The following is a 27,763-nucleotide window of genomic DNA, read 5'->3' as shown; positions in this document are numbered from 1 at the left end:
AACTTTTCGAACCAACAACTTTTTAAAAAGTTTTTAATATTCTTTTATTATTATAAAAGAATATTAAAAACTGAAAGAAAGCAGAATGACATTTTCCAGTAGTTGTGCAACAGCCTTCAAGTTCTACAATTTTGCCAACAGAACTATATTTAAAAATGTTCTATTAGAAGCTATTTACAGGGGGAAAGTTTATAATTCTTCGTATTTATTTCTTGTATTTTCAAAAATCCAGTTGGGCGGGAAAATGGCGGAAGTTGCAAGTTTGCGGGTTGTGCGCTGTGCATGCGCGCGCCCCATTCTGTGAGCGCACGAGCAGGCTGCACCTCGAGGAAGAATCTCATCTGTGAAGACACTCAAAGTACGGTTATTCTACCTGGGCTAGTTTTACTACATTACTGTCACTTGTGAAACCAATTTTCGAAGAACAAGATGTAGTTATTATCAGTTTTATTAATCCCGTCGTGCTGTTTTTAGTTAGCGCTTCCAATGCTAACAGGTATCGCCTTTGACGTCCACTTGTAGTTTTTTTTGGTTTTGAGTGTATTCTCGAAACAGCGCTTTAAAAATGACTCATTTTAACTGTGCAAACACATGACTTAAAGCGTTATTTCGTGTTTGCGTCTAAATTGAGGGCGGAAGTTAGCCGCCGCCCTGCTCCCGCGTGCTCGATGTGTCTTGATTAGCTAGAAGAAGCGCGAAGTCATTTTCTGTACTTCAGAGTGAGCATTTAGAGCCACATTTGCTTTGCAACAGTCGACGTTTTGATTAAAGACACTTGCGCATTGTAAGTGTTTGTTAAAACAATTGTATTGTTTTAAGTGCATTTCACTTCTCGCGTGGTAGTCGTCACGTGCCAGATTCTCAGGAAAAGTTTAGCTTTTAATGTCGGAATGAAAGCGACAAAAAAAAAGGGGGGGGGGGGTGTCTTTGTTATCGTACGTGATTTACAAAATTTCTTGTGGTACTTTTTTCCTCAGGTGAGCAAGAATGGACGAGTGGGAAGAACAGGTAAGCTAGTGTAATATCCGAAGGCCACGCGTACGCACTTCGCTGAGCCAGTCAGGCAGCGTCCGACTGAAATTGCCCATGTTTACAGGAAACCGCTACCTCTGGTACTTGTGCACTCACCAGCCACACCTCAAATGCAGGTATGTTCCACTTCAGATTGTCTGCTTTAATTCTTTCTTCCAAGGGTTAAAATAAAGATTGGAGGCAGGTTAAGATTTATTTTGGTTTTATTCTGTATTTTAAAACATGTTTTTAGGTACACAAGGAGATTTCTGGAGCTCTGATCGTGGTGAATTTCAAAGAGGTGAGTGTAGAAAGACGATGGAGCCCTTACAGGAAGCGTCTTGCGTGACACTGAGGAGTGATTTAAATGTGTTCTTCCAGGTTGTGGTGGACGGGGCAGAGGAAGAGGAGGATTTAAAAACTCATCCTTCTCAGGTGCGCATTTAACACTCTGTTTAAGAAGTAGTATAATTGTCCTTTGAGCAAGTAAACGTATGAAAATTAGCATTATGTATGAGCTGTGAGGTGAAAAGCCAGTAGGCGTGTGTGTGTGTATGCCCGTCATTTGGCAAGCAATCATAGCTTTAAATCAAAAATATCCACCAACCTCTGGAGTTTCACCTGCAGCAATTAAGTTTCTTTTTTTGGTGACTGGTGAAGACCCATGTGAGCAAGGGAAACTGGATATGACATGCAAGGGCTGCATCTAAACACTGAAACTGACACTGTTTGGCATTTTAGTGGTGAAATTGTCCTGGATAATCCTCATTTCTGGATGACAAATTAGAGTAGATTTGATGTGGAAGAATGCTTTTTGGGATTGCATACAGCAGGGGTGTCCAATTTCAGGCCTCTAGTGCCTGTGCCCTGCAGGTTTTAGATCTCACCTTGGGTCAACACACCTGAATCAAATGATTAGTTCCTTAGCAGGCTTCTGGAGGACATGTTCAGGATGTAATTTATCCATTCAAATCAGCTGTGCTGGATCATGGACACATCTAAGACCTGCAGGACACCGGCCCATACAGTGTAAAAGATGAAAAGTGGAGGCAGTGTAATAGTGCATTAAACCTGTTTATCAGCCTCCATGGGGTTAAAGCTGTTGTTGCACAGACAGTCCTGAGCTCAGAAAATACTTTTCCTGATGAACTTTTGGAGGTTTTCCTGATGACTTCATGGCCCTAATGTCTCAATTTGGCTCACTACTGAATAAAACGTGTCCGTTCTTGTTCATTTTGATCATTCTGTGTCAGATTTATGCACTGTGCTCAAGACATTACTCCATCAGTGTGTGCTTTCAGTCAGACCCAGCTCTTATTTCAAAATGACAATGTTTGCAGCTAGAACAGTTGCCCCCCGCTGCTCGTTTAAAGAATGTTGCGTTATGGCACTTGGCTCTAGTTTTCACACCACAAGGTTTGCTTGATACTGTCACACACAGTACTTATCACGGAGGTGCCAATGGAGGAGCATGCAGGTGGTGGGAGAAATGGTTATCACGTTGTAGTAGGTGCATTTAGACGATTGTCGAAGGTATCTAATTTTAGTTATCTGATTTTTTTTTGATTTTTTTTTAAGGTGCTGAGGACAGTGCAAACGGTAAGCATGAAGAGTATTACATGAGCTGTTGTAGTTTTCCTCATTGTGTTTCCTGAGCGTTGCGTTTCTTCCTTTCAGATGGTGACAGCCAGAATAATACAGCAGAAAGGAGTAGCTTCAGCCGAAGAGGAGGCCGTGGTGGGGGTGTGTGTGTGTGTGTGTGGGGGGGATATATACTGTTGGTCATCTCAGTGGAATGTTAGGCATTTGTAATACAGTTTCACAGATTATGAAAACTCTTCAAATTACAAATGCTGAAAGAAAAACCCTCAACTAGCAGTGTGAAAGAGGATTAACAAGCTCGTTCAGTCAGTAAAGCAGTGGTAATGCTGTGCCAGTATGCATATTTATGCTGTAGTGAATAGAGCTGTTGGTGGATGTAATATAAGTTGTGTTATCAGGGCGTGGCAGAGGATTCGGCAGAACGGATCACGGTGATTTTGACGGTAATAACTGGAATATTGACGTGTACGTCTGTTTGGCTTTGAGCTGGAACGCGTCTGACTTGATGTTCTTATTTTTACAGCCAATGAAGAGAATGGTGACCATACAAATGGTAGTGTTAATATTCCCATTAAGACACAAAAGTAGACTGAAAGAAATGCTTGTTTACAGTGTGAGCATTTTCTGCTTTTCAGTGTCGAGAGGAAGAAGAGGGGGCAGAGGAGGAAGCTATAGGCAAGGTACGAGTCTGATTCCACTCGTGGTGGGTTTTTTCCACTGCATGCAAATGCCACATTGACTCGTACTTGTTAGTGCTTTTTTACTACAAGCCTTAATCACACATTCACATGCATTCATACATGTATTGTTTTTCCTATGGCCTAAGCACTGTGTAAACTAAATGTTCACACACTCGCACTCCAGTGGGTGCACGTCGGGCTTCACCTGGGTTGGAAAAGCTGAGGGTCGATTAGTAGACTGCTGTGGCTCTGCAGACCTCCTGATAAATTTGATTGCAGTCAGTGTGGATTTTGAGTAAGAATAGCAGTTAATTGACTTGTGTTTTAAAGGTGGTGAGCAGGGTGGCAGAGGCGGCTTTGGAGGAGGTGAGTGAACGAGCAGTTCTGATCATGTGCAAATCTGTCAGAGGTGTCAGAAGTGTAATTTGTGTTGTGCTGCAGGCTACCGTGGGAAAGATGAAGAGGTCTTTGCTCAAGGTTGTTTTTCATTATTGACCTCAATGATTCAGTGCACATAGGTTTGAAAGATTTACTGATGTGGCTGGAATCTGTGTGTAACACAGGGAACCAGGATACACCTGCAGAGAAGACAGATGAGAGTGATAGTAAGTTAAACTTCCTGTTCACAGATCTGCAGCATGCCAGCTTTATCTTCCATTATGTGCAGCATTTCTGTTTCTCACTGCAGGACCCAGGGTTACCTACGTTCCCCCACCACCCTCTGAAGATGAGGAGTCCATTTTTTCCCATTATGAGTCCGGTGTCAACTTTGACAAGTACGATGAGATCTTGGTGGATGTCAGTGGAACCAACCCACCACCAGCTATAATGGTAAGAAATGTTAGGGGGCAATCCAGTAGGTACACAAATCTGTTATCAGCAGTTCTTTGCTGGCTTGGTACAAAACTGGTTACATCAGTGTGTGACACTGATGTATGCAAAGTGAACATTTTCATGCCTGTCTGAGGAAAGTGTGTAGTGAGGGGTTTTACAGCATTAAAACATCTATAATAATTGTAAAAGAAATAAAGTTGGGTACTTCGGATTTCACCTATCACAGGTTATTTTTAGAACGTAACTACCGCGATAAACGAGGGATCGCTGTATACCATAAGGAAATGGAGCTGGCGTGTAATTTCTTTTCAAGTGGTCAGATCAGCTGTTCATGAAAGATTTTGTGTAACTAGTTCAGTCTACTGGAAAAAACCTGTTAAGATCTTATTTTTAAAGCCAAAGGAGCACACGTTGTGATTGCGATTCCATCACTTATTTCTCCTTGGCTCCGCTTTGAAAGTAAGCAGCTTATCAAAGACGTTATGTTTGTGTGAATGTAATTGCCTGCTGTGGCATGTTAGAGCCTGCATTTACTCAAGAAAAATAACGTATTATTTTTCATGTTAAACCAAGATGGCTGCCAAGTGGTGAGACTGTCTTGTAGAATTGAGTTTTATTATTTGAAGTTGATGTTTGTATGCATTTCAGGGACAGCTGTGAGCCATTTAACGATGCAAACGTTGAGTTGACAGAAAGGCGAGACTTTCTGCAGCCTGTAAGATGGCTGTTAACTTGTAGGACGGCACACAGGAGCAAGTTAATACACAAGACTTGCAACACTTGCGTTAGTTTCTAGTAGGGCTGTGCGATATGACAAAAATCTCATATCAGATAGAAGACATTTATCGTCCTGACAACGATATAAATCATAAAAATGTAACATTTTCTGTAAATTCTGTGAATCTCGGGCAGCTCGACTTGCGTTTAGTGTTTCCAGCTGCGCGTCCTTTACCTGAATTCAAGTATTTTAACCGATGCATGAAACGATACATTTTTAGACATAAGCTGTAACGGCCGCCGTTTTCTCTCAAACTTTGAGTCTAAGCTTTATTTTTTAGCACCTGACGGCTCTTTTTTTGCTTCTCATCCGTAAACTCTGCATACTCTTTGATGTGATTCAGTTTATTTTGAAAAGTCTCAACAGGATCTTGAGCTTTATTGTGAAAGGTTTACGTGGAAAACAAACAAGCGGACAGCAGAGCCACGCGATGATTTTACCGTTGCTAACAAAAACATATAAAAACAGGCGCTATTCGTCTGTAGTGTGGTTACATTAAATATAAGAGAAAGAGAGAACTGTAAGAAATTAATACAACCACTACAGTGACCATCAAAACCATGAAAAAATATTGCTGTAAACAGTTTATTTTACGACACCACGAAACAAACGACAGCATAATAGGAAACGACAGACGGTTTTATATCGTCATCTGATATATGTGGTTATCCGGTTGTTCAGTCTGACGTCACTAGCCATGTCTGGGCCTAAACTCCGCTGCAGGTCCATATATCAAACGATCACTGTGGCATTACTGAGAGTTGAAAAACTGTCTAAAGTCTTTCATCTTTAATAAAATGATCAGCGTTCTGCTCTACCAGGTGTGACAATTGAGTTTAACATCCAGGCATCCATGAAAACGGAATTTATGACATTTAACGGAGTTAGAAGTTAGCAGGGAGTTAGCTCGCTAGCTTCTATCTAAATACAATATAGCATGTCCTGACTGCGGGGTTTTGGAAACAAATTAAAACATACAGCTTTCTTATCACTTCCAGCATAAATGAAGACAGAAAACTAAACAGCAGTGACGTTTGTAGGGTTACTGAAGTTTGGCTAGCTGGTATATAATGATGTGCTACGTGACCGCTAGCGACATAGCTATGTTAGCATAATATAAACAAGCTAACTTTTTTTCCACTCGATAAAAGTTAACGTGAGTTTTCTCGGTGGTCAGAAACAAATGTAATCGCATGGCAGGATGCTGTAAAAGGACCAAACTTCAGCCAGGAGAACAACTGAGATAATCCATCCACAATACGAGGTTAGTCATTCATATACTGCTGCATGGGCTGGGCTGTAGTTACATCCTAAGGTTTTAAAAACTGAGCTTAAATAAATGATTAGTGGTAATAAAAGCCGAGGGAGGTCAACAGTGATCACTGACTGTTTTAGGAGCTTTTTGAGATCAAATAGAAGAAAATACACAACATTAAACATGTTAACAACATAAAAGCCATATTAAACGCAGACTACTTTAGACCCGGAAGTAGGATTCGTCGCGTCATCACTGAACAACCGGATAGTGAACAGCCCTAGTTTCTAGTATAACCGTGCAGATGGACACCATTCTGGTCAGATTTCTGGTGACTTCCCGCACTGGTTGAAGGAGCCGGCTCTGTTATAGTTGGAGCTGTTTGGAAGCAGCTCTAAGGCTGAGTTCAAACAGCTGCGTGAAACCTGAAGTAATTTAAAGCATGGTGTCACAGCAATATTGACTTGCCCTCCATGCTGGTGTACATTTCTTCTGCTTTCTCTCAGACATTTGATGAAGCAGCGCTGTGCGAGTCCCTAAAGAGAAATGTCAGCAAGTCTGGTTATGTGAAGCCCACCCCTGTGCAGAAGCACGGCATCCCCATCGTTTCTGCTGGCAGGGATCTCATGGCCTGCGCCCAGACTGGCTCTGGTAAAACGGTACGGTTTGGGAGAGTTGAACCTGGGTGTAGACCTGCTTGTGGACAGAGGTTAAATGTGGTCTCCCTCCACCAGGCTGCCTTCCTGCTACCAATCCTTCAACAGCTGATGGCAGATGGCGCGGCGGCCAGTTGCTTCAGTGAGACGCAGGAGCCTGAAGCCATCATTGTGGCGCCAACTAGGGAGCTCATCAACCAGATTTACCTGGAGGCCAGGAAGTTTGCCTATGGGTGTGTTTCTTTGTCAAAGCCAAAGAATAAGTGAACTCCACCAACATGTAGATAGAAGGTAAATTCAAGATGTTTGTCTCCACTCTGCAGCACATGTGTGCGACCTGTTGTAGTGTATGGTGGGGTCAGCACTGGACACCAAATAAGAGACCTCTCCAGGGGCTGCAATGTGTTGTGTGGAACACCAGGACGACTGCTGGACATGATTGGAAGAGGAAAGGTAAGGCCGTTTAAAGGTACCATCGATTGGATGACAAAATTGTGCAGCGCTTTCAGATGCTAATAAATGTGTGTTCCAGGTTGGCTTGACCAAAGTGCGTTACTTGGTGCTGGATGAGGCTGACCGCATGTTGGATATGGGCTTTGAGCCTGACATGCGCCGCCTGGTGGGCTCTCCTGGGATGCCATCGAAAGAGAACCGTCAGACTCTGATGTTCAGTGCTACTTTCCCCGAGGACATCCAGAGGTCTGCTGCCAGTTTGTACTCCTGACATACAACCAGGTCTGAATGCCTGCCAGCTCATCTCAGTGTGTGTGTGTGTGTGTGTGTGTGTGTGTGATATAGGCTGGCAGCTGACTTTCTAAAGACTGACTATTTGTTCTTGGCCGTGGGAATTGTGGGTGGAGCCTGCAGTGATGTGGAGCAGACATTTGTGCAGGTCACCAAGTTCGCTAAGAGGGATCAGCTTTTAGACCTCCTGAAATCAACAGGTATTTCAAGCTTCTGGGTTTCCAGTGTTGAGAAGAACTAAAGGTCAAAACAAACGATAGCTCAGTGTAACCGAACTGTGTGTTGTGGGTTTGTGCTGCAGGATCGGCGCGCACCATGGTGTTTGTAGAGACCAAGAGACAGGCTGATTTTATTGCCGTAATCTTGTGTCAGGAGAAGTTTCCAACTACCAGCATTCACGGGTAAGTGGTGTTTGTGTGTTTACTGTGGCTTTCATGGAGATGGTTGTCCTTTGTGTGACGTACTCACACATGCACTGATAACACAGTTCCACCCCCACACTTGCCTCTGTAAACTACCACTGTGCTATACTTAATTTTGTGCAATAACCCAAACTGTAAATAAATTGTGTGTATATATGTATATACATAGTTTTCTTTGTTCTAAATACTGTTCATATGCATATAGTGCTGCAGAAACTGTGCACCTCACCTTTCTTCCCCCACATGTCTGGAGATGCTCTAGATCTCACTGTACATCTATTCTATTCTATGTGCTGTGCTGGCTGCCAGTGACCGTGAGCAGTGGCAGCGAGAGCAGGCCCTTGGAGACTTCCGCTCTGGCAAATGTCCTGTCCTGGTGGCAACCTCTGTAGGTGCCCGTGGACTCGATATTCCAGATGTGCAGCTCGTGGTGAACTTTGACCTACCAAACAATATCGACGAGTATGTCCATCGTATCGGTAGAACCGGCCGCTGTGGCAACACCGGGAGGGCAGTGTCCTTCTATGATCCAGAAGCTAACAGTGAGTTGGCTCAATCACTGGTCACAATCCTGTCCAAGGTGAGAACGCTGCACTACAACTACACAATGTGCATCACCACAAGTGCGTAAGGTGAGACCTGAGTGCTTTAAGCGAGATGTTTGGGATTGGCAGGCCCAGCAGGAGGTTCCCTCGTGGTTAGAGGCGGCTGCGTTCAGCGGCCATGGCCCCTCTGGCTTTAACCCACCCAGGAAACATTTTGCCTCCACAGACTTGAGGAAGGTAACTGGTTCAAGTTGTTTTGCACTGAATTCTCTGAGATGTTGTAGTGTTTCACATTGTGGTCCTTCTTCAGGGTCCACAGGGAGGCCTTTTCCAGGACAGCAGTGTAACGAGCCAGCTGGCAGCACAGACGGCTGCTGACGATGAAGAATGGGAGTGAGAGCGGTGCAGTCGCAAAGCAATGATCCCAATTTTCTAAATTGTTGAGCTTGTTGGTGTTTTTAGTTTTGTTGGAAGAATAGTTTGTCACAGGCCAGAGAGTTAAAATGTTAGTACAGATAAAGTACTGTCATCAATATGTTGTAAAGTCTGTTTGTTTTGGGGTTTTCTTAGTTTTTTTTTTTTAGTTTTTTTTTTTAGTATTATTACTTTTTTGGAGTTAAACAGTTTTTGTGTAAACAGCGTGTCTTACTCAAAGCCAATCTCATTGTAGTTCTGTTTCTTATCTGAATAAATGTTTAAAGCAACACTTTCATTTATTACAGCCAGCTCAGTAGGTCCTTCAGGAATGATTCAAACACACCTGGAAAACCCAGCTGCTGCCTGGAAATCGATTAAATTCATTCATTCACATTCAATCCATTTCCAGACAGGTGCCGAGTCCCAGTGCGCAGTGGTCTGCTTCCAGTCCCAGAGATGGTTGATGTGGATCAGGAGGACCCAGCACCTCTCACGATGTATTCAATCACTGAGCACTGGGACCCAGAAGGGGCGTTTCCATGGAGGTTGCTGGGCTGAAGGCCTTTAATATCCACAGTATTCCTGAGTTCGTGCAATTACACCTGATTGAAAGCGGAAGATTAATTTTTTTTTTTTCCTGCTTGCACTGTTGATGCTTGCAGGGTTACACCTTCAGTGTTCATAAGTTTCTCTCACTGCAGTTTCTTTCACTTGGCTGAAATAGCAACACGTTGTGGATACACTAGGTATGTTTTAATAAGTGGTGAGGACAATACATTAGCAGTGCCTCACCCATCCCCTCCCACGGACTGATGATGTAAAACTATGGCCCAGTGTTCTCTAGGTCAACATCAAGAGCACCAAGGTGTACAACTACCTGCAACAAAATTGATCAAGTACTGCTCTTTATTTTTCTTAACGCAGCCATAGAGGGCGCTGTTTGTAAACTGAAACATGCTGAAATTAATGGCAACATTTTTCTACATTTAGCTCCAAACCTGATAGAAGTAACTTTTAAGTTTAAACTGCAGATGTCTAATATTAAAAGATACCTCCGTTATAAAGCTTTCAAATGTATTAAAATGTTCATATATTTTTGTATCACATGCCATTACATCCTGACACACACACACACACACACACATGCTAATAAGTAAGCTTGAAAAACAGGAAATGCTATGCAACTGTCTCTTGGTATAAATAAATCTGACTGCAATGCCTCGGGTGTGAGTATCACTCGATCACTCACCCGTGCACGTAGCTCTATGAAACTCCTTATGACTGTCTTGTATTCCTTCATCGTATTTAAAAATGTCACACACCACTGACATTTAATTGGTCCTCCGAGCCGGATAGTTGACTGATATTATTATATCATCTAACTGTCCACAGATGGAGTCATCGGATCCTGACGTCGTGATCGCCTGCACTGCAAACGCTCGCTTCCAGGAAGACGAGGAAAGCCCAGAGTCGTAAATTCGTCTACTGGCCAGTGTTTTACACAGGCTTCACGGCGGCAGGACTCGATTACACCGGGAAAGAACACAGCGCTACTTTGAAGGTGAATATAACACAGTCATGAACATCATGCGTATAGAATAAATCGACTTTAGAACGACACTCATGACCGTAGAATCCTGTGTGGATAATGTAGAATCCTGTGTGGATACTAAGAGAGGTCCTGTGTGGACCGAATGTTAGAAAGTAACCTATAAGACGGGATTGCATGTCCTGTGTGGACCCGCCCCCGCTAAAAACTTGACTACAAAAAAGAGTGTCGATTAAAAGCAGGTTTTCATTTAAACGCGCAATGTATGTGTGTGTAAAGAGTAAGTACATATTTGAATAGAGACTCCAGGTCTCTGTACTACTCTTCTGTTTTCCTGTGAGGTATTGAGTGGTGGGAAAGAGGAAAGGTTGCGCTTCATCGCATAAAATTGAGGCCGCCCTGAGTTTAGCTCAGGGTAGAAGGCTGCCTCAATAACCTCCTCCAACCCTAGTACCACCAAGCCCCACAGTGTGTGTGGCAGTATTAATAAAATAAAATAAAATATAGAAATAAAAAAAAAAAAGAAAAGAAAAGCAGAACAAACAGGCTAAGAAGCCACCCGCTGAAACCAAATGGTTTGCAGTCCCTCTGCAGTAACTGTTTTAAGAGGAACCTTACAAACAGAACTAAACAATGAAATATAGTTGGCATGACGATCATGCCCAGATTGTATAAAATAAATAAAAGGAAATCATTCACATGAAAACCTTTTCTATAAAAAGAGAGATGCATAAGGTAGATTAAGGCTGTCTCATTGTTCAGCCAAGGAAAGTGTGTGAAAAGGTAAATGTCTCCAGCCTGGATGACGGGTGGGACTGCAGCCCACCCAGAGCCCTTGATGGATACAAAATAAAATATAGAAATAAAAATAATAATAAATTACTTGGTTCGACAGGCAACAGAGAGAATGAATGTGACTGAAGGTTGGATCTGAGATGAGGCAAACAGAAGACCAGTCTAAAAAGTAGGCACAAACCTGTTCAGAGAAAAAGCAAATTTGTACAGATTGGATGAATTCTAAATTATCTGTTTGCTGAGTAAGATGATCCTAAACTATTAAATTGGCTCAGTAGTAGTATAGTGATTTACACTGATAAAATGTTGTAATATACTGTTGTCATTATATAGAAAGAAAAAGATGATAATATTAATAAAAATATAATATTAATGACAAGAAGTATCCTAGTCACTATGATGTGAGATGGACAATTGTTATGATGTAGTCTGCATCAAGTTTAAGATTTGCTCGAACTCAGTATAATGGCATATGAGATGAAGAAAATAAAGGCAATATCTAAACCAATTAGGTGCATAGAGGCACTTAACCTGCTTGAAAACTTGTCATTTATCCTAGATAAATATTACTGAGATGTAGAGCACATTTATAATGACAACTAATAAGCCAAACCCTGTAGATAACAGCTAAAGCTACAAGATTGAGAAGCTGATTTAAATATGTGGACACTACTAAGCTAATGAGCGAGTTAAACATTTTTATTTATTTGTTTCCGAGCGGAAGCTGCACAGGGAGCAGTCTATCAATGAATAGAAAACACACATACACAAAGTGTTACATGTGAGATTATTTTTGGAAAGAATCAGAAGTGGGATGGTTTTGAATTAAGAAATCAGTGAAAAGATGCATGAATTACACCTGATTATAACATGCAGAGGCAATGAAGAACAGCTTGCTATTTGTATGAGTGATAGAATGTGAGCTCAGTTTTCCCTCACACTTCTGCTCTGTTTCAGTAGCAGCATTTTTCTTTTTGTGTCCTGACTCATGTATGTTTTTTTTGTTTGTTTTTTGTTTTATTTGATTATTTTATTTTGTTGGTTTGGAAACAAATTTGTGGCAATACTTGTGGATCACAGTGACACATAGTGATTAGGCATATGATTTGCCCAGTTTTAGAGCTGTAAACTGTGAGCAATTCAAAGTTTAAATATATATATATACCTGCTGCGGAGACTCAGGTCATTTGGAGTGGAGGGCCCACTCCTGAAGACCTTCTGCTATCTTTTATGGCGTGGTCTGCTGGGGCGGCAGCATCTCTGCTGGGGACAGGAAGAGACTGAACAGGGTGATCCGAAGGGCCAGCTCTGTTCTAGGACGCCCTCTGGACCCAGTGGAGGTGGTGAGTGACAGGAGAACGGCGGCTAAGCTGTCATCCCTGATGGACAACGTCTCCCACCCCATGCAGCAGACTGTGACAGCACTTAGCAGCTCCTTCAGTGGGAGACTGCGGCACCCACGGTGTGGGACGGAGAGATTTCGCAGGTCTTTCCTCCCCACTGCTGTCAGACTCCACAACAAAGACTTTAACTGATCAAGCACACACATCCATACATATGCAATAATACTAAGTGCAATAATCCTTTCTGTCATCGTTGTATTTTTACTCAGTTGTATATAGTATTTGTATTTGTATTCTATTTTTATCTTATTGTATATTTATTTTATTTTATTCTACTGTATATAGTATTTTATTTTATTCTATTCTGTACAGCTGTGTACTGTATTTATTCTTATTGTATTCTAATTTTTGCGTCATAACTTTTGCACTGTCCACTTCCTGCTGTGACAAAACAAATTTCCCACGTGTGGGACTAATAAAGGTTATCTTATCTTATCTTATATATATATATAGAGAGAGATGAAATAAGAAAACTTTAACTTCAAAGTTGAAATATGTAAGATGAGTGAAATGTGTGAATTCTTTGAGAAACAAGAAATTATTTAAACATGCCTTAAGTGAAAATGTAATGTTGCATCTATAGAGAAGAAAAAGCGTGCAGTATTTTAACAATAGGCCTTTTAATAAAAACAACTGAAGCAACATGTAATACTCCGATTTTCCCAGTAAAAAAAAAAAAGCAAACACGGGGAAATATCGGCTAGTACATGACCTTAGAGCAAAGAGGTCACGTACCTTGGCCACAGACTGACAGGACAAGGCAGACAGCTGTTAGACAGCAGAAAAGTAGCTGTACAATACGCTTCTAAGCCTGTCGCCAAACAACAAATGATGAGTTATTTAGGTCTTTGCAACTTTTGCAGATGTTGGATACCTGAATATGCACTGCCCAACCTTTGCAAAACTTGATCTATGGCAAACACTTAGCTCTGAAAGATGAAATAGAATGGACACCAGAGGCAGACAAAGCATTTATTGACTTAAAACTTGCCCTGCAAACAAGCACAGTTTTAGCTTTGCCTGACTGTGACAAGCACTCTCCTTCCTGCGGAAGTAGATGGTGCCGAACACAGCTGTATGCTGAAGCTAACTGAAAAAAAATGAAACCCCAACCAGACATTTTTAGTACACTGCAGCCTACTGTTTTAGAAGCGAAACCTTTAGCTTCCTCTTTTTCAGCACAGAGTGCAGAACTAGCGGCTATCATACGTGCATGCTGCGCAAAGGTCAAGATATATATATATTCACACTGACAGTCAATATGCGTTGCACACCAAAAACGATAATTCAGAAATTACTGAAGGCAATAACTTCGCAGGCCAAGCCGCAAAGAAGGCCGCACAGCAACCAATATGAACTTTAATGTCTGAAACTTTACAGCTAATACCACTTGATGTACTTCAAAATGAATAGGAAGCCGCTCCTATACCGGAGCAAAAGAAATGGTTAAAGTGTGGAGCACGGCTACAAAATTGCTACACAAGACAGCAGCATTAGTGACACATAGCTTAAAGCATTTGTCAAGGGGTGGAATGATGAGTATCCTCCCCAAACACTTCTATACTCAAAATTTTGAAGCTTCAGCACAAGAGTTTATCAGAACATGCATGATTTGCCAGAAACATAATGCACAGGGAAACCGCAGGCCTAAAAGAGGTCATTTCCCCACTCCACCTCACCCATTTCATACCATACATATGGATTTCATCCAACTAAACAAACACCAGCAACTAGAGTACGCACTAGTAATAATAGATGTATTTTCAAAATGGCCTGAGATCTATTCAGTGAAAAAGGCTGATGCAATAACAGTAGCAAAATGTCTGTGCAATCACTATATTCCAACATACGGAATACCAAGTCTAATAAGATCTGATAATGGCACACACTTTGTGAATGAAGTCATATCAAAGGTATCTGAAGCGTTAGGTTTCAGCATAAAACACCACTGTTCCTACCACCCACAGAGCGCAGGATTGGTGGAAAGGACAAATGGCACTATAAAACAAAGATTGAGAAAATGTATGGAGGAAACCGGCCGCCCATGGCCCGAATGCATAGTATAATTCCCTCGAAGCACAGGCAGACGCAAGTGGTTTTCTGTCACTGGTTTATTTGAAGACTTCTCTCCAAAGCCACCGTGAAAACTATACAGCATTAACAAAATAAAACTCAGCATAAGACACAGCAGTAAAAACACTGTACAACAAACACGATAAATAAATAAATAAATAAATACCTCGTTGGCTGCATGCTGCAAAAAGGGAATTAGCCGCCGTTCTTCTGAGGTTTCCTTTAACCGTGTGTAGTCAAAGTCCACTTAACATGTCTTTCAATAAAAACCATCCTTTCTGCGCGCTTACAGGTGTTTTTCTTCGTTCTACCCAAAGAGGAAACTAGCGCAACTTGTAAGCGAACTTGACTTTCAAAATAAAAGCACCAAAACGTTGACTACAAAAAACAAACAAAGTAATGTACAGCTTAAATAATTTACAATCATGACATGGATCTTGACGAGATAAAGAAATAATCCAAATTATATACAATGTCATCATGCCAACAGTTACACATAGGGTTGGTTAAAATGTGGATGAGACTAACACAGGGCTCAAACAAACTAACACCCTTTGAAATAGTGCATGGGCGACCCTTTCCCCTTCCTATTACTAGTGAACCAATAGACAAATCTATAAGAGAAACAACATTAGCAGAGTGGATGACAAAGCTGTTAGAGAATAAAGAAATAATACTGAACAATCAACTGCCGAGTGATTCTTCTCCAGTCTCTTCCAGTTTGAAGCCAGGTGATTGGATCCTGATCAAAGTACTCCAAAGGAAAAACTGGAGTTCTCCCAGGTGGGAAGGCCCCTACCAGGTCCTACTCACCACGCCCATGGCATGCAAGATTGCTGAACGACCTTCGTGGATCCATCAAAGCCACACAAAGAGGGTGGAGCCCATCTAAAGGCACCTACCCAAGACCAGTGAGCATAAGCATAGACTCCAGCCTCCACTAGATCTCTGGTGTTCGCTTGGTGGGGGGTAGGGCGATCAGGTAGCAATACTTGAGAACCCACCTCTCTGGCCAAGGTCTACTCATTGGAGATTTTAGGGGTGGCCAGGGGTCGAGAAGAGGAATGCTCACGTCAACCATTGCAACTCTAGAAACCTAGGACGACCGACATGATGCTGCCCATACTTTTGGGCCTGTTGGCTATCCACCACACACAAGGATTCAACCCCTGCAATGAAACCGCAGCAACCAAAGCGAAGACAATAACAGACCTCTACCTATGTTACAACAAAACAAGCTTCACCTCCACAGTATGGATACCCCTGAACTCATTTTACATTGGAGGATACAAAGCCAGTGACTGGAAAGGCTACAACTGGTACCTATCCAGTTCGGATGGCAATAACCCAGGCTGGGACACCGTTTTCACTTATACTGGAAACGATTGGATACCATGCAAAGAAGATAAACTACAAGGGTCTGCAAAAAATCTTTCAAAACAACTGGACTTGACTCAAGCAAATGATCATTTGATACTGAACTTCAACACAGAAAGCAACCCACTGCTGGAGAAACCACCAAGTTCACAGAAAAGAACCCACCTGGTTCCAACAACTAAAAAATCCAGCACGCTCAGTGGAACGCTGGCAGGAGACTCAAGTTGCTATCATCTAACCCTGTTCATATACAAGAGTGGAAAAGACCCACATCATTTCCTGTCAATATGTAACAACATAACGAAGGAAGTAAACACCTCAACGAGCCCCTCTTCTACAGACATAACTCCTGTTTTGACCAAAGGCCCACTATCAACAACCATGACAGCAGTGATGATAGTAGGACCAAAACTGAAATCAGACGACTGGTTCCGAATAACCACAGGTATCACAGGACACACAAACAACTGGCTGTTGCTGGCAGAACAAGCAGCTCAAGATGCTAGTGATGACTGCATGGTCTGCCTAGGACCAAGACCAATACTGAGAGTGGTACCTGCACCTATAGGAGAAGATTGCCTGACAGCTGTCATGAACTGTACCAACATTGGAAACTCAAACTGCACAAAATGGGACAGAATTTTCCCCATCACCAAACAAGAAAAGAGAAAACCCATCTTCTCACGAGACGTGACAGCAACAAACCACACCTGCATAAATATGACAGGTCCAGGAGAGAGGCTGGGAAGCCTTAATGCATCAAGCTGTCTAACCATTACAGAAGTGGACCCCTCATTCAAACCAGAGAGCAGAGCCGATGTCTGGTGGTGGTGCGGGGACCCACAACTGTACGACCGCCTGCCCAGAAACTGGACTGGTGTCACTGTTGCTGCCCGTCCAAGTCATCAAACTCTCAGCCACTGACATCACCATAACAGCAGGACAACTGAAACTGGAGGGCCGACAGAAGAGATCGGCACCAGTACAACCTGGACCAGATCCAACTTACGTCGACGCCATAGGAATTCCCGTAGGAGTACCAGATGAATACAAACTGGTGGACCAAGTGGCTGCCGGTTTTGAATCTTCAATATGTTGGTGGTGCACAATCAACAAGAACGTGGACCGCATAAACTACGTCCATTACAATGTGCAACGCCTAGGAAACCTGACACAATCGGGCCTCCATGCAGTAGCTGAGCAACTGAGAGCTACATCACTGATGTCTTTCCAGAACAGAATTGCATTGGACATGCTACTGAGCGAGAAGAATGGGGTGTGTTCGATGTTCGGAGAGCAATGTTGTACCTTCATCCCTAACAACACCGCAGCTGATGGAAGTCTGACCAGAGCCCTAGAAGGCCTGAAGACTCTGAACGAGAAAATGAAGGAGCATTCTGGAGTTGACACTTCTACGTGGGACAACTGGATGGACATGTTTGGGAAATATCGGAGTTTGGTGTCATCAATCCTGGTATCCGTAGCAGTATTCGCAGCCATACTCACCTTGTGCGGATGCTGTTGCATACCTTGTGTTACAGGAAAAATGTTTCTATGTTTCTTTACCTTCTTTTAAATGTGCAAGCATGCCCTTTTGTCTATGGTTAGATTAGTTTAGAATTATCTTTTTAGACTTTCTCAGCAAAGACATACTGTTTTGGGACATATTGTTTTAGATTGTTTTATCTCTCACAGCCTTCTCCCAGCTCTCTGCTGACGAGACTAGCGCCACATATGGAGTTGTTTATTTTATTTGTTTTGTATTTTCTTATCCTGTTCTCACTGTCTTTCCTATAAAAATTACCAAGCCACTGTGCATGGTGTGAGTTGTTCTTAGCAGCTCACCCGTGTACACGTTTGATAAAGAAAGTAACTTTGTCTCATTGTGTCTTTATTTCTCCTGGGTCTTTTACAGAGTTTTCCCCCAACATTTCTTGGTCCTTCGGAGCCGGAGCGCCTCCATCGTGTCCCATCTCCGTGACCAGTCCACGTTGCTCGTCTGTCGACAGCCCACACACTAGGTGTGTGGTCAAAGACCAAGGGCGTTAAATTCGAGTCTTGGCCAACGTTCTTAGAAAGCGACCCACGGTGGTGGGGCCCGATCAAGGTGGACCAGACCCGGCGACACCGACCAGGTAGATACAGACACACTGACACAATCTTGCGTAAAATCGTATTTTAAATTCAGGGAATTTAAAATAGCGAAAGTAGCTCGTCGCGACTGGAAGCTCCCCACTTCTGTGGGTTTAAAGTAGCTCGTCGGCTGGTAGCTTGGAGCTCGTCGACTGGAAGCTCCCCACTCTTGTGGGTTAGGTTTGGAGCTCTGGGTAGCTCCCCCAGCTGGGTCAAGGGAATAAGTAGCTCGTCTACAGAAAGACTGGCAGCTCCCCTTATGATAAGGGTTCCGATCGCGCGAATAAGTGTGAATGTGAATGTATGTGTGTGCATTGTTTTAATTAATGGAGCAAGCTGAATTTTCACGGTCCAATAAGAGACTGAGCTGCTCCTACTGTGTTTTTCTTTTACTGCTATTCACTGACGTGCTGGTGAGTTGAGAGAACGGTCGAGTTCCGTCTCGTAAAGTTCACACCGCTTTTGGAAATAGTCCGAAAGTAGAAGGGCGTGTGAGCAACCACTCTCGTCTCTAATACCAGCGAAGGTGATAGCAGCTGTATTGTGTATATATTACTTAAACAAAAATAAGTAAATACATAAATAAGATGGGTAATCAAGCAAGTGAAATTAAAACTCACTCCTGCTGACGAGCAGTGGTGAGAAAAGAAAAGTCCAGACGCCGGACAAAAACAGTGTCTGTAAACTGAGAGATTTAAGAAAACAAAATATAAACAGTCAGAAGAACAGAACTCAACTGCCAGTTTAGTAAAACCAGAAGACGAGACACTGTGCAGTTCCCACAATCCTTTTAGTAAACCATCACTCACTCCTGCAGCCGCATCTGCAGCAACACCCATATCAGGAAGAACATAATAATCCCTTATTAAGTGAAAACTAGAGATCAAAGTAGTTTGAGTTAGTTTAAAAGGGTTGAAAACAGACCCCACTGAGTAGATATAAATATAAAAAGTACGAAATAAAGATAAACAAAGGGAAAATTACAGTAGAAATTATCTTTAGAGTATTTGAAATTAATAATAGCAAGGATAACAACCTGTAAAGTGATATTAACAATGAAACACAGTTGGCATGATGACCATGCCCAGCATGTATAAAATGAATATAAAGCAAATAATTCACACGAAAATATTTTAATAAAATAAATAAGGTATATTAAGGCTGTGTCATTGTTCAGCCAAGGACAGTGTGTGAAAAGGTAACTGTCTCCATCCTGGGAAAAGGATGATTCTGCAGGTCATCTGAAGCCCTTGATGGATACAAAATAAAATATAAATAATACATTATAATAGAACTGCCTGGTCCGCCATGCAACAGAGAGAACAAATGTGACCGCAGATTGGATGAATTCTAAATTATCTGTTTGCTGAATAAGATGATCCTAACTATCAAATTGGCTCAGTAGTAGTATAGTGGTACACACTGATAAAATATTATAATATGCTATTGCTGTCATATAAGACAAAGAGGATAATATTAACAATGACAATATTAATATGAAGAGGCACCTTAATCTGTTATGATGTGAGGTGGATAATTGTTAAGCAGTAGTCTGCATCAAGCTTAAGGTTTGCTGAAACTCAGTGTAATGACATGTGAGATGAAGACAATACAGAGAATAACTAAACTAATGAAGTGCATAGAGGCACTTGACCAGCTTGAAACCTATCATCCTAGAATGACACATTGCTGAGATAGAGCACACCTATAATAACAACCAATAAGCAAAACCCTGTAGACAACAGCTAAAACTACAGGATTGAGAAGCTGAATTAAATATGTAGACACTGCTAAGCTGATGAGCATGTTCCACATGTTCTTTTTCTTTTTATTTATTTGTTTCTTTTAGAGCAGAAGCTGCTGTAACACACCCAAAGAAAGACTCTAGGTCTGACCAACCGTCTCAGTCGTGGGCAAAAAGATGTCAGTCAATAAAATTCTAAAAGATAATTTATTGACAAAAAATATATCAAGAGATAAAAGATAAAACAGTCCAGTGTCCCACTTAAGAATTGTATAAAAACACACAGTCCCAAGGCCAGAGCCAGCTATGCCACACGGCCAAGTTGCACTCCACATGTTGCCTTTAACAGGGTTAGAAGTTGTCCTTGGAGACCCACCACCCTGTAAGCATATAGAAAAACCCATCCATCCCAATCATATCTGATTTCATCACATTACATACCTGCACAGAGAGACAAAACAACACAGCAGTGTTTGTAGTGTGGGCTATATGTAGACCAGTGTATCAGTGCAATCAAGTACACTTGCCTCTAATTAGTCCAACCTCATTCCAGCCATTGGCTCACCAAAAATGTGACACACACAAAACCACTCCCAACCCAGTGCAACTTCACACAATAATATGGAGCTGAATTAACACAGGCACATTAGTCTACCATGTTACAAGCTGCATGCTATTACAAGCCAACATATGCAGACTTCTGCCTTGTTCGGGTGGCAGCATTTTTCTTTTTTCTTTTGTGTCCTGACACGTTTATGTTTTTGTTTGATTATTTTGTTGGTTTTGGAAACGAATTTAAACGAACTTGTGACAATACTTGAGAATCACAGTGACACATAGTGATTAGGCATATGATTGAAAAATGCCTAGGTTTAGAGCTGTGAGCTATGAGCTGTGAGCAATGCAAAGTTAAATATATATATATATATATTTGTATAAATGGGAAACAACCCTAACTTGAAAGTTTGAAATGTGTGAGATCCATGCATTGTTTGAAGAACTAGAAATTATCTAAAACTGCCTTAAGTGAAAATGTAGAGTTGCATCTATTCTCCCAAACAAAAAAAAAAAAAAAAAAAAAAAGGAGAAGAAGCATTCTGTAACTTAAAAATAAGGCTGACTGTTGACAACAGACTAAAACACTAATCCACAGGTGGCTATCAGGAACAGAGAGGCGAGCAAAGTCACAAACACCAAGGCTGCAGACAGCCACGCAGAAACAGCAGATAACATAGAGACAACGCCTGCTAGAACCGTGGAGAGGAAGGTCACTTCCCACGAGATTGTAGGAGTAGAGGACAAATTAGTTGTAAAGTCAGCTTCAGGCCACACAACTGTACAACAATTAACTGCCCTTTTAGAACTAGTACACACAGCAAGTGGCCGCAGGTGCTTTATTAAATGCATATATGACCCGTCGTGTCCAGTAAATTTGCTAGGTAGAGACGCTCTGACAAAACTTAAGATAGCAGTCATGCCATTCTTTTCTGGTATTACACCTGAGTGCCAGAAACCGACCGAGTATCACAACATTCTGAGATTTAAACAAACTCCAGGCCCAGATCCACCTTATGATCAGCAAGTGTGGAAGCTAGGAGAACAGCATTTGACCTTACAGCACAGGCCGAAATTGTGTAGGTTACGCACTAACCACAGATAGTAAAATAATAGAAGCAAAACCACTTTCTTCTTCATGTCCTGCACAGAGCGCTGAGCTGATAGCTGTGATACGCGAAAGCTAAATACACAAAGACAAACTAATAAACATACATACAGACAGCCAGTATGTTTTCTCTGCTGTGCATCATTTTGCAAAAAATTTGGCATAACAGAGGAATGATTACACCAACTGGAAAACCGGTTCACCATGCCAAACTCTTACAACGCCTACTGACTCTTTCATTACTACAGGCAACAATTTTGCTGACAGAGCAGCAAAATAGGCGGCACAAAAGACAAACATCACATTGATGGCAGTGAACACACATCAGATTCCACTGGATGTGTTGAAAAATGCACAAAAGCAGCAAGCACAGCAGAGCAGGCAAAATGGCTAAAACACGGTGCAGTTCTGACAAACGACTTAATGATGTGTTATGGCAAGCCAGTGTTGCCAAAAAATTCCTCCACAAAATGGCGGCATTAGTGACTCATGGCTGTACGCATTTGTCAACGGGGGGACTGACCAGTATTGTCAACTCTCATTTCTACACTGTAAATTCTACACTGTAAATTTTGAAACCTCAGCAAAACAATTTGTCAGAACGTGCATGACGTGTCAAAAATATAATGCTCAGGGAAACCTGAGACCACACAATCCATATGGACTTTATTGAGCTAAATGAATGCCAAGGGTAAAAATACACCCTAGTGGTTATAGATGTATTCTCAAAGTGGCCAGAAATCTACCCAGTGAAAAAGGCAGATACAATTTCAGTAGCAAAATGTATGTCTAAGTTGTAGGAAAATAAAGAGATGATTGTAAATGACGAAGAATGTAATGATGTCTATCAAGTGTCTTGCAGATCACAGCCCGGTGACTGGGTTCTGATCAAAGTGCTCCAAAGGAAAAACTGGAGCTTGCAAAATAGCGGAACGACCATCAGTGAAGCCATCTAAACACAGCTGACGGCAGGCTTGCCCACTTGTTGTGATCTCGCCCAGTGGAGGGGTCAGCTTTCCTGGCCGGGGGGTCTACTCGCGACAGGAGGGTGTGTCCCGTCGTCATGAGGTGGTGGCTCTTAACAACTGCAGCGGCCCTGACCATGGCCGGGCTCCTCACCTTTGCTTCCGTGAGGGACAATAAGTCACGCTATATGAAGAAAAGGCAGACACTGTATGACAAAGGAAAGTACACCAAGTTTCCCCATGGCTATGCCACTAATTTCTGGTGGCAGCTTATGAACACTACAGCTTACTTGAATAATAAAACTGACTGCTATGCAAATACATATACACTTTCTGCCCACCGAGGAACGAGAGGAAGTGTATGGACTGTTCACTCAACGAAACCTGTGCCAGTAACACGACGCTGATGGGCCTAAACTGTCGCTCCGACTACAGCTACCGAATGCCACTACAAACAAAGACTCATTACCAGACAGGATGTGCACGGACGGCACCCAGCAGTAAAGGAACCAGAGTTTTGGCTGACTGGTACTTCCTATGTGGCAACAAGGCTTATCTGTCACTCCCTGAAGGTTGGGGGGGTCTGTGCGCCCTGGTGGAATTATCAGATCACGTTTTCTTCATGCAAAGTGTTGCACATCACCCAAGCAGCCGGCAGAGACGTGAAGTGGACTTCACCTCACCCAATTCTTTCAGCATTACAGTGGACACTGGAGTGCCGGGAGAGTTTCGCATCTGGGGAGGAGGAGTGAAATTCTTACAGAGCTTGATCCCCGGCATTGGAGTTGCCGAGGTGCGGGATCATGTGGAAATCAACCGATATGCTCTGCTACGACACATCAACTTGACTAAGACCCTGGGAACCGCCTTAGCAGGAGAACAGCAGGCCATCAGAACGATGGTGCTGCAGAACAGACTGACTCTAGACCTGCTAACAGCATCACAAGGAGGAGTTTGCAAGCTGATCGGGGAGACATATTGCACTTTTATCCCTGATGGATACAAAGCTGGAGGAGACATTTATGAAGCTTTGCAGAATTTGTCCATTCTGCAAAAATATGTCACTGACCACACATCTGGAGCAGCTACACCGCCATGTCTAAGAGTAATGATTTCAAAGATGATAACAACTACAATGACTGCTTATGTTGCCGTGCCTCAAGAAGACCAGCATCCCGTTGCAATTCTGTTAGAGGAGAACTTGTAATAACTGCTAATGAATGACGTGGTGATTAAAAATGATTTCTGCCTTTTTCAAGTGATCATGCACTGATTAAAACATTAGTAGGTTATGCAAGTTTTCATGCTTTTATTTTTTTTGAAGTCTTGAGTTTTAAACATAAGTTTTCATTTTAAATATAAAGTTTTCAATTTAAGGTTTGCATCATTTTAAGTATAAGGTTTCATGCTTGTATTTTTTGAAGTTTTCATTTTATAATATAAGGTTTTCATCCTTGTATTTTTTGAAGTTTTCATTTTACATATTAGGTTTTCATCATTTTTAAATATAAAGTTTTCATTTTACTTTTCATTCTTTTATTTTTTGTAAGTTTTCGTTTTAAAATATAAGGTTTTTATCCTTTATTTTTTGTAGTTTTAGTTTTATTATTTTTTCTTGTTTATTCCACTTGTTATTTCATTTACTATGATTTTCATTTACTATGTTTTTCTTTGTATTATTTTTTTTTGTTTTATTCTTTAGACCAAATGACTTCCATTTCTGCTATGCTGACATTTTGAAAATTTAAAAATTGTTTAAGATACTTAATAAATAACCTTCACAGACAATTGTTGTATACATTTAAAATAAGTTAAAACAGGAGGGAATGTTACAGGAAAAATGTTTCTATGTTTCTTTACCTTCTTTTAAATGTGCAAGCATGCCCTTTTGTCTATGGTTAGATTAGTTTAGAATTATCTTTTTAGACTTTCTCAGCAAAGACATACTGTTTTGGGACATATTGTTTTAGATTGTTTTATCTCTCACAGCCTTCTCCCAGCTCTCTGCTGACGAGACTAGCGCCACATATGGAGTTGTTTATTTTATTTGTTTTGTATTTTCTTATCCTGTTCTCACTGTCTTTCCTATAAAAATTACCAAGCCACTGTGCATGGTGTGAGTTGTTCTTAGCAGCTCACCCGTGTACACGTTTGATAAAGAAAGTAACTTTGTCTCATTGTGTCTTTATTTCTCCTGGGTTTTTTACAGAGTTTTCCCCCAACACCTTGTATCAGAGCACTGATAAACAGACTTATCGTAACAGCCATAACTCCCCATGTCACATCCCCACCAGAGACTATGATGCTCCTTGAAAACAATGAAAGTGACACAGACTCTGAGGAAGAAGAGGACGACATATAAATAAGGAAAAAGAATTTATAATGTTGAACATTTAACTTTGCTAAATGACACTCTAGTTGAAAATGTACCCGCAAGTGACTAGAAGTTGATAAGATGCAAAATATTTGAACAACAGCAGGGAATGATAGAAGTAACTTTTAAGTTTAAACTGCAGATGTCTATTATTAAAATATACCTCCGTTATAAAGCTTTCAAATGTATTAAAATGTTCATATATTTTTGTATCACATGCCATTACATCCTGTCTCTCTCACACACACACACATGCTAATAAGTAAGCTTGAAAAACAGGAAATGCTATGCAACTGTCTCTTGGTATAAATAAATCTGACTGCAATGCCTCGGGTGTGAGTATCACTCGATCACTCACCCGTGCACGTAGCTCTATGAAACTCCTTATGACTGTCTTGTATTCCTTCATCGTATTTAAAAATGTCACACACCACTGACAAAACCTTATAAAAAAACATGTTTGGGTTTTGTTTTGTTTTTTTAGTCACTTTTTCCAACATTTACATTTGTTACAGGAAGCTAAATATTTAGCACATTTATTCTACTGGTCAATGGAAATACTGAAATAAAAGCCCTGCTCTAAAGTAGCTGTAGTGGTCAGGTTGTGACTGCTCTGCCTTGATGGTCACTTCTCACCAGGATGTCCAGCAATTTAGCTGAAAACATGGGCAGAGCCGTTTTGGTTCAGCAGCAGTGCCCTTCAGCAGCTGTTCTGTACATTACTAGAACAAATTAAAAATGAAAAGACTCGAATGAAGGTGAAGGGCAGACTTTCATCTTTAATTCAGTGGGTTGGACAAAAAGACTGCATAAAGATGTGAGGAACTAAAGCTCCTTTTCAACAGAATCCCTTCATTTCAGAGACTCATTAGTATTTGGACAAATGAACTTTAAGTGGAATGTTCATTTCTATTACTTTATTCAAACGCTGCCCAATCACTGTGACTACATTTAGCTGGATGTGGGCTGACTGTCTCTAAACACCTCAGTTCATCCAGCTGCTTCTGTCCTGTGTCACGTCATCAATAAACACTAGTGTCCCAGTGGCAGCTGAGCCCGCCCAAACCATCACACTGCCTCCGCAGTGTTTTACAGATGATGTGAGTTGTTCCACACCTCCAAATTTTTTTTCTTTTCCATCATTCTGGTAGAGGTTTCATGTGTCCAAAGCACGTTTGTCCAAAACTGTGCCGGCTTTTTTACATGTTTTTTTTTTTTTAACGAAGTCCAATCTAGCCTTCCTATTCGTGAGGCTGCAGCGAACCCTCTGTATTTACCTTCATATAGTCTTCTCTTTATGGTAGACTTTGAAATTGATACGCCTGCCTGCTGGAGAGTGTTGTTCACTTGGTTCACTGTTGTCATGGGGTTTCTCTTCACCATGGAAATGATTCATGTAGCAATTTCTCTGATTGGTTGTTCTGTTCAGTTCTGTTGGACCACATGTTGCCTGTTCACAGTAAAATTTCCAAATGCAAACACTACACCTTAAATCATCTCCAGGCCATTTATCCGCTTAATTGATAACAACATAACGAAGGAATTGTCCATACCTGCCTATGAGCCTTCGAGTCCCTTGTCCAATTACCTTTGTTGCCTTCAAAAAGAGGGTAAGACGAAGAAACTCCTAAATGCTTCATCCAATTCCAACATGGATAATCAAAGCTGAGTCTGCACATCATGTCCATGATATAACTATAAGCGGAATATGTTTCAGTAAACGAAACTCGTCAGTGTCCAAATATACACGGACCTAGCTGCAGGCCTTTTCTACTCTGAGTGCTCAGAGCACTTTGTACGACACATCTCAGTTACACATTCACAGCAAACACATTAGTGCTTTTTCTGTCCAACATTCACACACAGTCACAGTCAGATAAACCCACTGGGAGCTGTAGAGCACCCGCAGATCAAATCGCCAACTTAGTAGACAAACCCGCTCTAGCCACGCCCACGCCACACGTTTTGTGGTGTAATGTCTCCTTTAATTATCAGTATTTAAGACATCAACATTTTGATTTGACACACATGAGTGAAGTGCTAATCTACACGATAAAAATGGTTCAGTGCTCTGTGTAATGGGTAGACCATAGTATCATAGTCTGAGTCTACACGTTCCAAGAAAGGGTAACAGAAGCCTTAGGGATGTATCTGTGTTTGCATTTCAGGTTCCTCTTCCATCAGTTCCTCAAGATCGTGCTCCACACTCATGTTTTGTGTAGGAAAAACAAGACCTGCAAACACAATACAAAAGATGTTGTGTGCTCGCCCTTGTCTTCAGCATCAACGTTACGCATACCGAGAGGAGATTTAAGAGAAAAACCAGCACAAGATGCCTTATTGGGAAGATCTCACTGGTCTGAAGCACAACAATCTTCAGAAAGCTGCACAGGAAAACATTTGATATTGCAGTGCAGAGATATTTACTTTCTGATTCATACAAGGTACATCTGAAAAATGGAAGCGGTGAACATGCTGAATGGAAACGTATTGAAACTGTTAGCTTGATGACCAGTTTGATTTTGTGACTGCAGTGAGTATGAACAGAATTCCTGTGGTGTTTGTTTGATTCACAAGGACATCATTAATGTGTCTGATTTTAATGTTTACAGATCATCACAGCCAAGCAGGGACATGTGCCCAACTTTCACTACTTTATTTGAGTGGAATTTAAAGATCATTATGGTGATTTTGATTTCAGTCCATTTTCTTACCAAGACATCGCCATGAAACGAGTGCTGGG

At 41.5% G+C, this 27,763-nt stretch overlaps 1 protein-coding gene and 1 pseudogene across 5 annotated transcripts; both read left to right on the top strand.

The window, feature by feature from the left end:
* Window positions 1-294: 294 nt before the first annotated feature.
* Window positions 295-9,233, top strand: ddx4 (DEAD (Asp-Glu-Ala-Asp) box polypeptide 4). Of its 5 annotated transcripts, none has more exons than XM_085449645.1 (23): window positions 295-358; window positions 978-1,008; window positions 1,097-1,148; window positions 1,265-1,312; window positions 1,393-1,446; window positions 2,590-2,610; window positions 2,689-2,748; window positions 3,012-3,056; window positions 3,137-3,166; window positions 3,249-3,293; window positions 3,624-3,659; window positions 3,735-3,770; window positions 3,857-3,898; window positions 3,982-4,124; window positions 6,667-6,819; window positions 6,895-7,049; window positions 7,140-7,269; window positions 7,349-7,515; window positions 7,615-7,760; window positions 7,862-7,961; window positions 8,292-8,562; window positions 8,657-8,764; window positions 8,838-9,233. In XM_085449645.1, the coding sequence occupies exons 2-23, from the start codon at window positions 988-990 to the stop codon at window positions 8,922-8,924; spliced, it is 1,950 nt and encodes a 649-aa protein (XP_085305771.1). In that variant the 5' UTR covers window positions 295-358; window positions 978-987; the 3' UTR covers window positions 8,925-9,233. The 5 variants fall into 5 exon arrangements, with proteins under 5 accessions (XP_085305771.1, XP_085305768.1, XP_085305772.1 ...); XM_085449642.1 differs by having other exon boundaries at window positions 2,689-2,754; XM_085449643.1 differs by having other exon boundaries at window positions 298-363; window positions 983-1,008; window positions 2,689-2,754.
* Window positions 9,234-15,859: 6,626 nt separating this feature from the next.
* On the top strand, window positions 15,860-17,717 carry LOC146682227 (uncharacterized; annotated as a pseudogene).
* The last annotated feature ends 10,046 nt before the right edge of the window (window positions 17,718-27,763 follow it).

Source organism: Copadichromis virginalis, linkage group LG23 (assembly GCF_057382275.1).
Source record: "Copadichromis virginalis isolate Kocher_CV1m ecotype Utaka linkage group LG23, C_Virginalis_male_GT1.1, whole genome shotgun sequence".
Taxonomy (NCBI): domain Eukaryota; kingdom Metazoa; phylum Chordata; class Actinopteri; order Cichliformes; family Cichlidae; genus Copadichromis; species Copadichromis virginalis.
This window is presented reverse-complemented; position numbering and strand designations above follow the sequence as displayed.

Bases quoted from the DNA above. Each gene is read 5' to 3' on its own strand.
- ddx4 (XM_085449642.1), top strand. From the start codon at position 988: ATGGACGAGTGGGAAGAACAG. The intron at 1,009-1,096 runs GTAAGCTAGTGT...CCATGTTTACAG, and splicing joins TGGACGAGTGGGAAGAACAG to GAAACCGCTACCTCTGGTAC. The intron at 3,057-3,136 runs GTAATAACTGGA...TTATTTTTACAG, and splicing joins GGATCACGGTGATTTTGACG to CCAATGAAGAGAATGGTGAC.